Source organism: Lytechinus variegatus, chromosome 2 (assembly GCF_018143015.1).
Source record: "Lytechinus variegatus isolate NC3 chromosome 2, Lvar_3.0, whole genome shotgun sequence".
Lineage (NCBI taxonomy): Eukaryota > Metazoa > Echinodermata > Echinoidea > Temnopleuroida > Toxopneustidae > Lytechinus > Lytechinus variegatus.
The window spans coordinates 71,920,820-71,935,154 of NC_054741.1; the positions used below are offsets into that span (position 1 = coordinate 71,920,820).

General features: G+C 33.5%; 1 protein-coding gene across 4 annotated transcripts in view; it reads right to left on the bottom strand.

Annotated features, from left to right (window-relative positions):
* LOC121408906 (active breakpoint cluster region-related protein-like) overlaps window positions 1-14,335 on the bottom strand; it is an 83,088-nt gene that overhangs the window by 14,616 nt on the left and 54,137 nt on the right. For all 4 annotated transcript variants that reach the window (XM_041600617.1, XM_041600614.1, XM_041600615.1 and 1 more), the window contains exons 10-16: window positions 12,606-12,703; window positions 11,873-11,932; window positions 7,584-7,646; window positions 6,945-7,088; window positions 6,051-6,096; window positions 2,367-2,435; window positions 941-1,038 (exon numbers count right to left, since the gene is read on the bottom strand). In XM_041600617.1, coding sequence (XP_041456551.1) covers window positions 941-1,038; window positions 2,367-2,435; window positions 6,051-6,096; window positions 6,945-7,088; window positions 7,584-7,646; window positions 11,873-11,932; window positions 12,606-12,703 — 578 coding nt within the window. The remainder of the gene's footprint in view (window positions 1-940; window positions 1,039-2,366; window positions 2,436-6,050; window positions 6,097-6,944; window positions 7,089-7,583; window positions 7,647-11,872; window positions 11,933-12,605; window positions 12,704-14,335) is intronic.

Here is a 14,335-nt window from a genome sequence, read left to right on the forward strand (position 1 = left end):
TTTGGGGCATTTTATTTTCAAATTTTGTTATTCAAGAACTGAAAAACTGAAATAATTACAAACAATTGAAGTAAGGAATTAATATGTATGTTTAAAGATTGAAATGTGGTTATTACTATCATCACACAATTGCATAGGTCATTGACATATGGAAGACAAAGGCAAATTGTAATTTAACAAAATAAAATGTTGTTGAGTGAACCCCTTAGGTATGAAGATTTGTGACGTGCACTTTTAATGATATATGAGATACTTCAAATAAGCTGTGAATAAAAACATCAGATACTACACAATTAGAATGCTATAAAGCAAAGCACTTAAGTATAAGGTCGAAATTGAAACTTTTATTATGATTTTAAAGGGTCAACTTCCCTCTAGTATTCAATATTCTGGATATTAATGAATAGATATATGAAAGTGAAACTGAGTGAGAGGACAACCATCATCAATCATCAACAAGGCTATTAAACTATGACCCCATTCACATTACCCCAGATATTTGTACGTGTATGGTGAAGGCACTTTATAAGTGTGGTAGTGAAAATGGGGCTGTTTATTACTGTATGCTTATTTGCATGCATTGGTGGTTCATTTACACCTTATTTGGGGGTGTTTTATGAAAAAAATATGATCTAACGCACACCAGATACAGTCACATTTGTAGGGTGAACCCAACAAGCAATTAAACACAAAAACCAATAACACGGTCTTTTGTCAAGAGAACAGGGTTGACGTTAGAATAGCTTAGAGCCCTGGATGAATAACATATCAGTAATAAGGAAAATTTCATATTACTAAGTTGGAATAAAGTTGGTATATAGAATAAATTTTGCCTGTCTTTTGAGTAATACATTTTTCATATGAGTATACACTTGTGTTAACGCATTCATGTGGGAAAAGAGTTGATTTTGAATAAGCAAACCGAAAAATGAATAGTTACCTCATTCCACTTTGGCTTGATTGTATTTGATGTCTTCCTAGTTTTTGCCATACGAGAGAAGATTCCATATGCATCAGTCTCCAGACAGCAATACAACTCTGGAAAAAAAAAAACGTGACAATATTTATCAATTCTGTTTGCTGCCATCTTTTGGCAACCATTGTTCAAAGATCAGGGCCCCGTTGCATAAGAGTTACTTTTATGGTAACTTTGCCATCCAATGGTAACTACCAGGGTACGCTGATGATCAACAGCCAATCAAAATCAAGAGTTCCATACAAGCCACCAATGGATGGCAAAGTTTCCATAATAGTAACTTTTATGCAACAGGGCCCTGGTCCTTAATTTTGGAATCAATTGTCAAAATCAGATATACAATCAACGACTTCTGTTTGTGTTACTGGAATCACATGGTGAAGTTATATGGATGTTCATTCCTGCCATGACAATGATTTGATATTCTTTGTGTGTTGAACTAATTCTGATCAGATAATAATGTTAAGTTTGAATTCTGTATTTGGTCATTGCAGCTATGATAATCATGACTATCAATTTTAAAATAGCTAATTTTTCAATATCTCTAGTACAGACAATAATGAGAAAGGCAAGAATTACACAAATGGGCAATTTCCCACACTTAACACACAAGAACCAATAACATATTTGATCATCTTTAGCATATTAATTGATCCCAGGTGTTAAGCACCTTTCATACACTGGACGTCTTTGCCACCTGAAATTGCTGTCACTCGGTCACAGACAAAAAACAGGTGACATGATTGATGTGTACAATATCTGCAAGGTTATTACAAGTTCTGAGCTTTTCTGTCTGAGAAATAGTGGTAAACACGTGGTCAATCCTTCAAGCTAGAGAAAAGATATTCACGTCTTGAAGTGTGTAAGATTTTCTTTGCTAACTGAGTATTAGATGTGTGGAACAGTCTTCCAGAAGATGTAGTTACTACTTGTTCAGTGAATGCATTTAAGAATAGACTTGATAGGATAATTTTGTCTGAAGGAGAGCAGCAATGGAATCTCTACTTTGATCAATGAACAGGCTTAGTCCTACAACATTGTTGGAGTACAGTAAAGTAAAAAAAGAATATTGACCTAAATTAATGTAAGATAATTTGAGGTTCAAATACTATGGCCCATATTCTGAAGTCGGGTTTAAAGTTGTGGTTTAACTATGGTATAATTTCAATTTGTCAGGTAATTTTTCTCTCAAATCATTTTTAACTTTTTCTGAAGGATAGATAAGATAGCTTTCTTCACCATTCATGAGCTAGGAAAGAGTCAGTAAACATAAGAAACATACAATGTAAGGGAAATGTGACATATCTGGCTTTCCATAATTATAGCATAGAGTTAGACCATAGTTTCAGTTAAACCTTACTTCAAAATACGGGCCTATGTGTTTACTTACGGGAGGGGACTGTTAACCCTCTAGCTTCTTTCACTGTTACATACAGCATGCCCGTAAGCAGCTCATCATCTATGAAGAAACAAATAAAGAAAAAAAGGCGACATATGTATGTAAATGAAAATTAAAATATAACGATTCAAAAAAACATTTTTTATGCAAAATATATCTTTTCCTCGGTTTGAGTGAAATCATAAAGTCACACTTTCTTCAAACATCCAGGGCAGGAATATCTTTGATATATCTAAAAAAAAAAACTCTTCTAGTAGTGTTTCCACTTAGAATGAAATTTCCTGAATTCCAGGAAATCCAGGGAAGTACAAAAATTAACAACATAAAATAATCAAATGTAACAAGTTTCAATATTCATGTCCTTTTGGACAGTTATCTCATTATTCAGCAAAAAAAATTTCACTTGCACTGCTTTGTCCACATTGAGGGAATGTATTAACAAAAGAGGACTTTGACTTATTGTCCTATTTTTGTTTAAAATAAACTTGAAAATTCCAGGAAATGCTAATAAATTAAAAGAAATTCAGGATTCAGTTTGGAGATTTTTTGGTTTTGTGCTGTGGAAACACTGTCTTCTACAAAACTAAGTATATTACTTTACAAACTGTGAGATGGTTCCTCAACACCCTTGTTCAATGTTTATATGTTTCATAGTTCACTGATTCAAGACAATCGGTTCATCATTACTTTTCATTGACTAAAAAAAAGAATAAAAAATGTATTTTTATACTTAGATGTAAACACACCCTTTCATATTTCGCTTTGAAACTACAGATACTTCCTTAATCCTTTCCATACTAGTACTCTATAATGAGCAAATTAATGTAAACATATAAACCACATAAATTATGTTTTATGACTACTAGTATGTGCAAGGTGTGGTACTAAGTTTCTAATGCCCATTGATATATCATATTATAAACAAATCTCATTAAATTATGCAATTTATGTTTCACAGATCTTTTATCACGATATATACATCCCACATCATTTCTAATTTAATGTTACCAATATTACCAAAAGGGGCGGTCTTTGCTATCTAAAGTCATCATTGAGAAGTCTTTGCCAGGTTTGCACCTGTCTATTAACAAGTACTCATTAAGTACATTATTGTAAACCAACATCACAAACACTAAATGGTTTAATACCTTTGAATAACTCATACATCCCATATTTACATTAGCTAGCATAATTAAAGTTAAAGAGAATAATGGTAGAACTAAGGAGACTAAGTTTATGCAAGACAAAATTTAGCTAATACTGACTTTTATCATAATTATATTCTGTTAAAATTATTGGGTATTTAAAGATTAGAACATAAGATGTGATGTTTTTCAGGCATTGAAAAAAGGAATAAAGGACAGTGTCCTAATACTGAATATCATTATGGAGAAAAAATAACTGCATAAAGATATGTATATTCCTATGCACACAAGGGCTAAAACAAATCTTCTTCTGGAAACAGTACAGGCCACCACCTGGTGTTTTGTCACATGGTGAAGTGTAGTGTGCAAGTGTATGTACATCATCCGATAAATCACATAGAAAGATACCATATTTAATGAACTAAAATATCAACCTTTTTATTCAGCCAAGAAAAGGTCTTTCTTTTCAAAAATTGATGGGAGATATGCTGAATAAAAAGCTAATTGCAAAATAAAAATGGAGAATAAAATAGGGAAAAGAAGCCACACGAGAATTCAGGACGGTGATTAGCGTCCTAATAGCTTTCTCTGCTTCCTGCTTAGCAATCTATACAATGACATGCCTTGTTTTATACTATACAATACTATAATAGGATGGATCCTCGACAACTGTCTATATTCCATTTGAGGTCATTCAAACATGTCTACAGGCCCAGATGTACAAATATGGCATCAAGTTTAAAGCCAACAATACTGTTATGAACACCAAGGTATGCAGGATATTACTAACATTATGAGTGAGATGTCAGTCCTAATACTGATGACTTTATCAGAACATTTTGGTTTGAGCTGATTACTAACGAAGACCCCATGACACAAAGCATTGTAATTGATTGTAGAACTGATTGTCATGATTGATAATCATGTGTAATCAAGCATTAAATTGATCCATGATCATTTAAGTTTGTGTTGCAGGGTCAAATTTATGAAGTCTATGCCCTTAGACAAAGGAAATATACTGCGAGAGGGGGGGTTATGTCGTATACACATCGGTGTACATATCCATTAGCCCATGTCTTCAAAATCATCCACAAAAAACATGGATGGACAAAAAAACTTGGAATCTTTTGACCAATCCAGCCTCTAAACATGTGATGTTCCTCAAACAAGGTAAAATACCAGACCTTTTATAGGCATATTCGGGGTCACGCCTTTTGGGGAATGAAGGAGTTCTTAGGGAATGAGTTTCAAAGAATTTTTCTACAGAAAATAAGGATTCCTAATTTCTTCATCCAATATATCTGTTTAATATTAACTTGAACACCAAATATTGAAAAGCATAAGCTGGTAATTAATTTTCATAATAATTTAACAAGATGCCATGACTCACTCATATGTATCTCAGAAAATAAACCATAAAACGTGATCAAACATTGAAACAAGTTTAAACCGAACATAAAGAACAAATAGAAATAAAAAGCTGTGTAAGACTCCACCTCCAAAGCACATTTATTATCTGAACATAGATAATAACATCCAAAGTATGTTTACTCTGTATCATTGTACTACATAATAACTTTTAATCGTTACAGATGTTTGAGTATATTTGCTAATTACTTCCCTGGATTTTATGATTCACAAGAAAATTATGCAGAAGTAATGAGAATGAAAATTTGCTTAAATACCCCCCCCTCAAAAAATACTGATACACTACCATAAATAGCTACAATGATCTTTAATCTTTAAAAATAATTTCTTAACAATGAGAAGTGATGGGGCCCATGCAGGAGTCATACTTGTCATTCAGAATATGAACGCATGTAGCATAATGCTCGAGATGTATGATGCAGATATATGCTTGTGCATTCGTCGTCAAATTGACCACTCAGCATGCTGGCTTTGTTCAGTAACGGACACCCCGCAAATCATAAATTTGCCACAGGTGGCTTTGTACATACATGTAGATGATATTGATTGAAATATAAACTTTCTATAAAAGGATGCCCTGCACACAGCATGACACATGTATACAGTCTCTATGTATATACATAACCACCCATCCTTGGACTTTGTTTCAGTTTCATATTAACCATGGTACGTGAGAAGCAAATCATGTCAGCATTTGGCATCCATTAAGCAGCTGACCCCCCCCGGCCAATCTCTCGATCCCATCCCTCCAACTACTATTCCTACTTTTATTGCACCTGCTGTACTAGGCATTATATTAATTAAAACCAAATATGACATTTAATAAACATTAGTCCTAGTTCTACTTTTAAGAGCTAATGAAAATGGTCACACTTGACTTTTCATACTGCACGTACATGTATGCAAGTTCTTCATAAAGTTACTTGACATAGTTTCTAATGGCTTTATTACATATTAACCTGGGACCTGCAACATACACTTTAGCAATCGATTGTACAACTGATTCTAGAGACTGATTATGCATAATGTTCAATGCAATCATCAATCAAAATCAATCCTTAAGCTGTATGACACAGGGCCCAGCTGTAGATTATATACTCACTGTCTTTCAGTAAAACTGAGCTGATGTTGACATAGGAATCTCGTCCCTGAATAGAAAATGGCAACAGGAAAGAGGAAGGAAACAGGAGTAAATACACTCTAAACCGAAACATGACAACCAAAAAAGCGGCCCTAAAAACCATCAAGGTACAGCAAACTAGTTGAGAGTTTTGATCTTCAGTTCATTTTTTTGTCTACTTCTGAACAACCAAATCTGAATTTGGTCATCAGTGAGTCAATTATAAAGATATCATGAGAGAAAATTCATTATTTTTCTTTTGAAGTTATGGATAAAAAAATAACAAGAAATCAACAATTAAGTAGATTACACAGGGTTTTACAAGTTTTGCAAGATTGTGACATAAAGTGAGTTAAATCTCTACCATTTTGTGAGGGACAAATCCCTTCCAATACTCATAATAGTTTGAATTAATACCTGCTGTTCATCTCCATACACAAAAAAAATGCCCTCCATTCATCTGTGATGTTGCATTTACTAACAGATATTCTATTCTGAGAAATTTCTTGAACATTTTATGAAATGTATTGGACATTGCTTTGATCATGACAAATTCCTCAAGAACAGATGGATAAGCAGAATGCCGACTTAACCCGAGACAACACAAGACAAGTCATACATACCAGCTACATGCATTCTGTAGATTAATTTGTTTGCTCACATATTCATTGTAGGTCTACTAATTTTCTTACAAATTTTTCATCTTTTCTATAATATATATACATATACAAAATATGTAAACAGTATGAATTTCCATTCCACAAAATATGGACAACAAAAACAAAAATCTGAATCTGTATTGCAAAAGAGGGGAAAACAAAGGCCTCAATGTTTGATAATTAATACAATAATTTTTCTCACTCCCATAGTTCTTACCCGTCTTGTCTTTGGTATAAGCACAGAATTGCTAATGTGGTATGGAGTGATAGAAGGCGTCATTCTGCACTCTCTCTTCGTTGTCAAGATAGCTTCCTTCCAGTCTGATCTCTCATAGTCCGATGACATCAAAATAGTGTAGGTCTGTATGACAGTGGCAAACATACACATGTTAATCACAATTTATCCCATAAAATAAAGGGAAACATGTAAATATGAATAATTAAGAAATTATAATCAAAGAAGGTCAAATCATTACCAATTTCTAAGTTTCCCATGCTATCCAAAAGTTATTGCTTTGATGAAGTGGTTATTATATTGTCATATTTCAATTACTTAAATTCACATCTTGTATCTTAATTGAACCACAGAAAGTATCTTTGGTTAATTATTGTAAATGTGCTGTCATCTTGATCAATGAATAATGACAATTACAACAATGGATATCAGGAAGCCCATTTAATAGCAATAATATCCTAAAATGAATGAAAATGTTCACACACAGAAGATCTAAAAGAATTCAGTCACAAAGAATAGAAGAGAGGATTAAGCAGTACAAGATAAAAAAAATAATTTTTCTTCCTTTTTTTCTTTTATTTCATTGAATACCCTCTTTATTATGAAACAGTAAATATTTACCTTTCCTGAATGGTGATATAAGTGAAATGGTAGCTTGGGAGATTCAAGAACATATCCAACTTCCTGCAAAAAGAGAAATTATTGAAAATGAATGGTAGCATGAAAAATTAAAGTGTCAATAATAAATAATCATCAATATAATCTAAAGTACCGTATATAAACCTAGTAAAGAAAAAGAAAAGTTTCAACTGAAATTATAATTGCCAATACTTCTACATGTATAATGTTACTTTTTATCAGCAAATACAGCAGTGAGTATAATATATCATTTTCCTCAACTTCCAACAAGGCAATAGAAGAGAAGAATCATCTGTATGAAGTATAAGGACTTGACAACATTGTTCTCTGTGGGGGCAGTCCAAAACAGTTCCAAAAGATTTCAAGACCATGCATAAGTGCCACAGTGAGTGCAATATATTTAATATGCTGTAACCGTTAACACACATTCCATCAGCATACTCTGACCATTGTGGTGGTGCATTATGTACCACACATAATTGAGAATTTCAGTGTGATTTCTGGGCCACGTCTTAACAAACAGTTGAGATTGATCCAATCAATCACAACTATGGAAAGCCAGCAATGTCAACATCTCAAAAGCATGTTTGTTCAAAATATTTTCTTACTATGGTGTATACTCATACATCCATGGTTTTCTTGAAAATGTAGTGTGCTTCTCTTTGTTTACAAAGGACATTTTTAAAATTTCTTGTAGAAAATATTATGACAATACTGGATTCCCATAGAATTGCGACTGATTGGATCAATTGTAACTCTTTGTAAGGCCCTGGTCAGACTTAAAACATTGTGACCCTTTCACCCTACTCCACCTGGACTCACAAGACTAATAAAGCTTTAAAGCTTGTGTATAGTTTTGGTAAATCCACCAAAATGCACCTGTCACTATTCCAATTCATTGCTAGCTAATATTAATGGATATGCCCTATAACAGTTATGATGTGGAGGATATGAAATGAAAATGTGTTTTACAGGATAAATTTTGTGATTTTACATGGAAATTTAACTTGATCGGGTCACCCGATCAAATTAAAATATCTGTGTGTTTTTGTCTTTCAATTACATCCTATTCCAAATCATGGAATGGGCTGAAACTTTCAAGATATGTTCTTTGTCTGTAACTTTTGGATATCTAATCACTAAATTTATATGATAAGTGCTTGAATGCCCATTTTTTTAATTTAAAACAAGCATCGCCGAGAGAGGGCGCTATATATCCAAGATTTGAATATTTGAAATTTTCTCAGAGAAGTGCAGTTGGAAAAATATCTAACGGTCTCTACGCTTCAGTAAGACTGTCATATTAGATGATATTCGATTATCAATCACATTATTGACCCTTTACCAAAGCTATACACAGGCTTTAACATATCTTACATAGATCTAAACAAGCTAAGCTTCCACACACCTGCAACCATATTACTCCACTTCATGTATATTACATCAAAATAATATGACAATGCTATTAAAATGGGTACCAGCTTTAATAACCATACTGAGGTTTATATCTATGATCAGCGGCTACTAGCTTCCAACTCGAGCACAGCTTGTAAATTTTAATCGTATAATTCTTATCTTTATAACTATATACACAATTGAGGCCAAAAGTTTACATACACCCATAGAATTCAGTGAAATTTGTTCATTTGCCAAACATTGTAAAATTTACTATATCTTCAGAAATATAAATATTACCATGACGAATTGGGTATCAAATGAGAAAGTGTATTAAGCCCTTTCACATGATTGGGATGCTGTTGGGATTTGAAGAAAAAAGTAATATTCGTGTCTAATGTATTCTATTGTTTGTTATTATATTTTCAAACATTGTTTCATAGAAAAATATAAATGTCAAATCTATGATTCATATTTCATCTTCTATCATATGTCACCACTGAACAAAAAAGTGTCATCTAAAATGTTTGTGTTGGGAAGTAACTAGCACAAATATGAAATGCTTCTGTCAAGTTTTTATTTCTAATTTGTCTAAAACATGAAGATTTTTTTGGACAAAATTGACACCTAAATACTTTTCAGCTCCTGATGAAACAGCAATGTGATGAAGTGGCATGACATACTCATTTGATTAATATAAAATTCATCATGATAGCACAAATATTTTATAAGATACAGTAAATTTTATGATGTTTGGCAAGTTTCAACTTTTTCTTTGAATTTCATGGGTGTATGTAAACTTACTTCTTGCCTCAACTGTAGCTATATAACATGTGCCATACTTTTGCAATAAAATAGCAGATGAATTCGAAGAGCAAAAAAATGAATGCACCAAGTATAGGTTTCAATAGCAAAAAAGAAGGCAATTAAAATACTGTAAACTGCCATTAGAACATTAAAATCTTTTGATTTGAAATATATATTTTGTTCTGGTCGGGGTGATATGAAAAAGGTTCAATGATGTTTAATAAATACATGTATAATACATAAATGGATATCTGGCATGTCAAACCACCAATACTTTATTTTGAAAAGTGTTAGTGCAGTTATGACCACAAAATTGATGTCACATGTATTCAGAGTCGTATCTACCCTTTGTCTATTTTCCACATAAAAAGTGTTTTGTTCATACAAACTAGATAAACATGCAATTTCTTTCCTGGGATGTTTTTTGGGGGAATTTGATGATAAATTTGCACTTGCCGATCAAATCTGCACAATTTCATTGGATAATAACAATAGCTTTTTAACTTGCTGGTTGTAAAAATTTCCACATATTTCAGTACTTTGCATCAGAATGGCAGAGCAACCATGGAAGTACAGACTGTTTGTCAAAGAAGGGATGAATATGATTCTAAAAATGATATTTTCCGCCCTTGATCCGAGCCATATTTTTGTATCCCTGGAATTTGGGTTCTATTGATACCACGAGTCGAGGGCAAAGGGTACACGCAATCAGGGGCGAACACAGGAATCCATAGAAAGAGAGGGGATACAATTACCTGACAAACAACAAATAAATCTACCAAACAACCAAAATAATGGAAAAAGGTTATCACTTTGTAATGAATAGATCAAGCAAGGGGACATAACGCCAATTTGAGGCAAAAGAGAAAAGCACAAGCCCCCTTTGCCCCCTCGATCTGTATATCCATGTGGCGTGTGTTGTATACTAATAATAAAAGGCAAACAAAGCTGAACAAATGTGTATTGTACTGTGGGAATGCTTCATTTCAACCATACAACTCACACAATGAATTTGTTCATCAAGACAGCACTAATGCATGCTTGTGAATGTCAATAAACCCAATGATTTTCTGTGTGGTGTAAATTTTTCATAAAATGGAAATCCCCACTGACACCATAATAGAGATCTTTCCTATGACGATACTCCATGACACATTGCTTATTCTCATTCAATTCAATTTGGGGGGAGATGCAAGAGAAAATATCTTATTAAGTCAAGATCCATTTTGACTCAAGTCCATTTCTTCTTTGAATTGAAGTGTTGAAAGCGTATCACATGACTAATGCTTCTCATATACCGCACCCCCCCAAACATTATGTGAATTTGGACTCATTTTCATTTCTTTTTTAAATTGTTTTTTTTAATTCACAACCCTAAATACAAGTAATGTAGGCATTGTTTATAATAACAGTCGCATTGTTCGAAAAGAATGTGTTACGAGTAAGGGAACTTACTTAAAGGGAAGTTTACCTCATAAATTGGTTCATTAGATTCTTGTTCAGTATTTACATAATTAAACCTTGTTTTAAATCATTAAATTACAAATGTTTCAAATGAGAGGTAAGTTGGATCCTGATGGTCTACATTTTCATGCACTTTGAAATTTATTGATATCCTTCTTATGTTCTCACAAGATTTTGAAGCTTTGTAAAAATATGAGTGGCATGATCCTACATGGCATAAAAACATGTAATTCAAAGTGAAGACAAGGTCCCAAAACTTCATATCATAAGTATCATCATGTGTTTCAACAGATTAAAGAATTGGGAAGTGGACAGAATCGCTAGATTGAGTTATCATTCCTGCAATTGCATACAAATTGCACCATTACCAAAACACCATTTCATGACTTGCACTATTCAGTCACGAATATCTTGAAAATAACATCATTCATATGTATATCAATCTGAAAGTTATTGCATACCATCTACAGGAGTATTGAACAAATAATTAGTTTGAGCTTCTATAACTATATCACTACACTCTGAATCATTCATTAATTTTGCACCATCTTCGACAAAATTAGGTTATATGGTTGTACACTGCATAGAGTGTAAGGTGTTCTTACCAATTCTCCTATTTGTTTCCTTTTCTGATCAATACTCTTCTGAATTGCTCTTGATTGTTTCTGAAATGTAAGTACATCAAATAAAGTTATGATTTGAAGAGAGGAAGATATACTTCAGCGCAAATAATCTAAGACATGCTAAAGAGTTATCACTTTAAAAGCAGGTAGGTCACTATTAAATCAAAGGGAATTTCCTATTTTGTCACCAGAACTTCCCCCTTTGCACTTTATGAAGTACAACTGCACCCTAACACATAGTCGGAGAGGCAAAGCTAAATAGTCAGGAAAACACATGAGATTTCAAATGTCTAAATTAATCTTAGGTTGGATTGTATCCCTTGATGCTTCAATTCACTTCTTTGTTTTCGGAGGGTGGGGGGTGGGGGAAGGGGCATCATTACTCTTCCTATCATCACTCTTCCCTACAGAAAAACAAAATTGTACAAAGAATATTCCAAGGGACTACTGAATCATTACAATGACATAAAAGATGAGTTCTATTTCCCCTTTTCAAAATGACAATAGTAATGATATTTTAGTAGAATCTTATATAGCACTCATGTCTGTCAAATGTGCCACTGCTGGTTCAACATAATTATGACTGGCACTAGCACAGCTGCTGATAAGTCAGCTTAACATTTCAAGGAATGAATTCCTGCCTGATATGAATTTCTCTCACGTGGGTAGAGTGAAGCAAAAATAGATCAATGTTATCATGTTAGATGACACTTACTGCTGCCTTGTCTCTTTTAATCTTTTCTTGTAGTTCTGAGATGTCTTTCTTCATCTGTCTCAACTCAGAATCACTCTTGGCAACTACATGTGGTTCAGCTAAAGGATTGAAATAAGAGAGTCAGACAGAAATAAATAAAAACAGAGAGAGAGAGAAACAGTGAGAGACAGGGATTGAGAATGATGAAAAAAATTCTTGAACAATGTTAATCCATCAAAGTATCTTCCCTTGTGGAAGCGTCGTGGTGTAGCGGTTCTGAATCTCACCTTGTTATCAGAGGGTCGTGTGTTCGAATCCCACCATGGTCTAGCATCCTTTGGCAAGGCGTTAATCCACACTTTGCCACTCTCCACCCAGGTGTTAAATGGGTACCTGGTAGGATGTGAAAGCCTATATGTAGTATGCCTAGCAATTGAGTCTTGGAACTCTTGTTGGAATGCTCCCCAGGGAATGGAGAAGGTGCATACATTGTATGCGGGCATGCAAGGATCCGATGACCGGGGTAATAATACATGTACATGTATATCTGTAAAGCGCTTAGAGACGTCGTTCCGATGTATTAAGCGCTATATAAATGCGGAAAATTATTATTATTATTACTGATTTCAGCACTTCCTTTAACTAGATCTTCTGCCATTTCAGTAAAAATTTTCAGTTTTACCCCACCGTGGTTCTTTACATTTACTTATAATAAATTATTCTGGTTCTGGATTGCTTTCTTGGTCCAGGGCTTCATTCCTTCCCTTTTTCATCTCCTTTCAAGGCTTTGGTACTATCAAATGTGACCAAAGTACTTGGCTTTTAATTTCTTAAATGATCCTACCAGAGAAAGACATTTGTGTCAGCAAAATCAGATATATGCAATATACTGTACATTATGGCTGTTGATTTTCATTTGTAGTAAGTGTTTTTATCATTTCAACTCATGTCATGCTTGGTGTGAGAACATGACCATAGAACACCTAGTTTATGAATATGTTTTCTACTATATGCATCCAAACACACATATATATCAACAGTCATATTGGAACATTGATGGGTATATAATTGCTCACTGGCAAACTATTAAGATTGAATCTATCAATTCAAAAGTTAATTCAGGAGTTTCATTTGGTTTAATTAACAAATATGTCACTGCACTTTGTTGTATATCATACACAGCTGTTACCAGCTGCCAATAAACAACTCCAATGCACTATACACCTACTTGACACCTGGGTCAAGAGAGGCCTTTCTGGATAAAATGCCTTGTATATGAAGAAATATTGGCACCAGGCAAAAATATCAACCCCTTGACCTTTCTTTTCAACTGGATTAAAGAGTTTTAATGCACTAAGGAAATATCATGATGATTGCCAAGAGCAAAAGTACTTTTTTACAGGATTTATAGAATCAGGTACAGATTTCTCTTTCAAATAGTACCCTATAAACCCGAACCAAAATAAAACAAAGATTATGATCTATATGTCCCAAACATTTATTTGACAGTCACATTTATGCAATGGTTTTAATTATTATGGTTCTGAATCAAGTTTTGTTTAATTCATTCTAGTTTTCAGGTCATCTGAACTCTGATGGTAGTTGTTCATTTGTCGAACTGTGATTTAAGAATAAACAAGCATCAAAACACCAAGAACAAATGTATGAAATCATCATTGTGTCATGCATCATAACATTATTTCAGTGCAAGGATGCCCTTATCAAAACATTTTCATCCATCGCATCGGTAC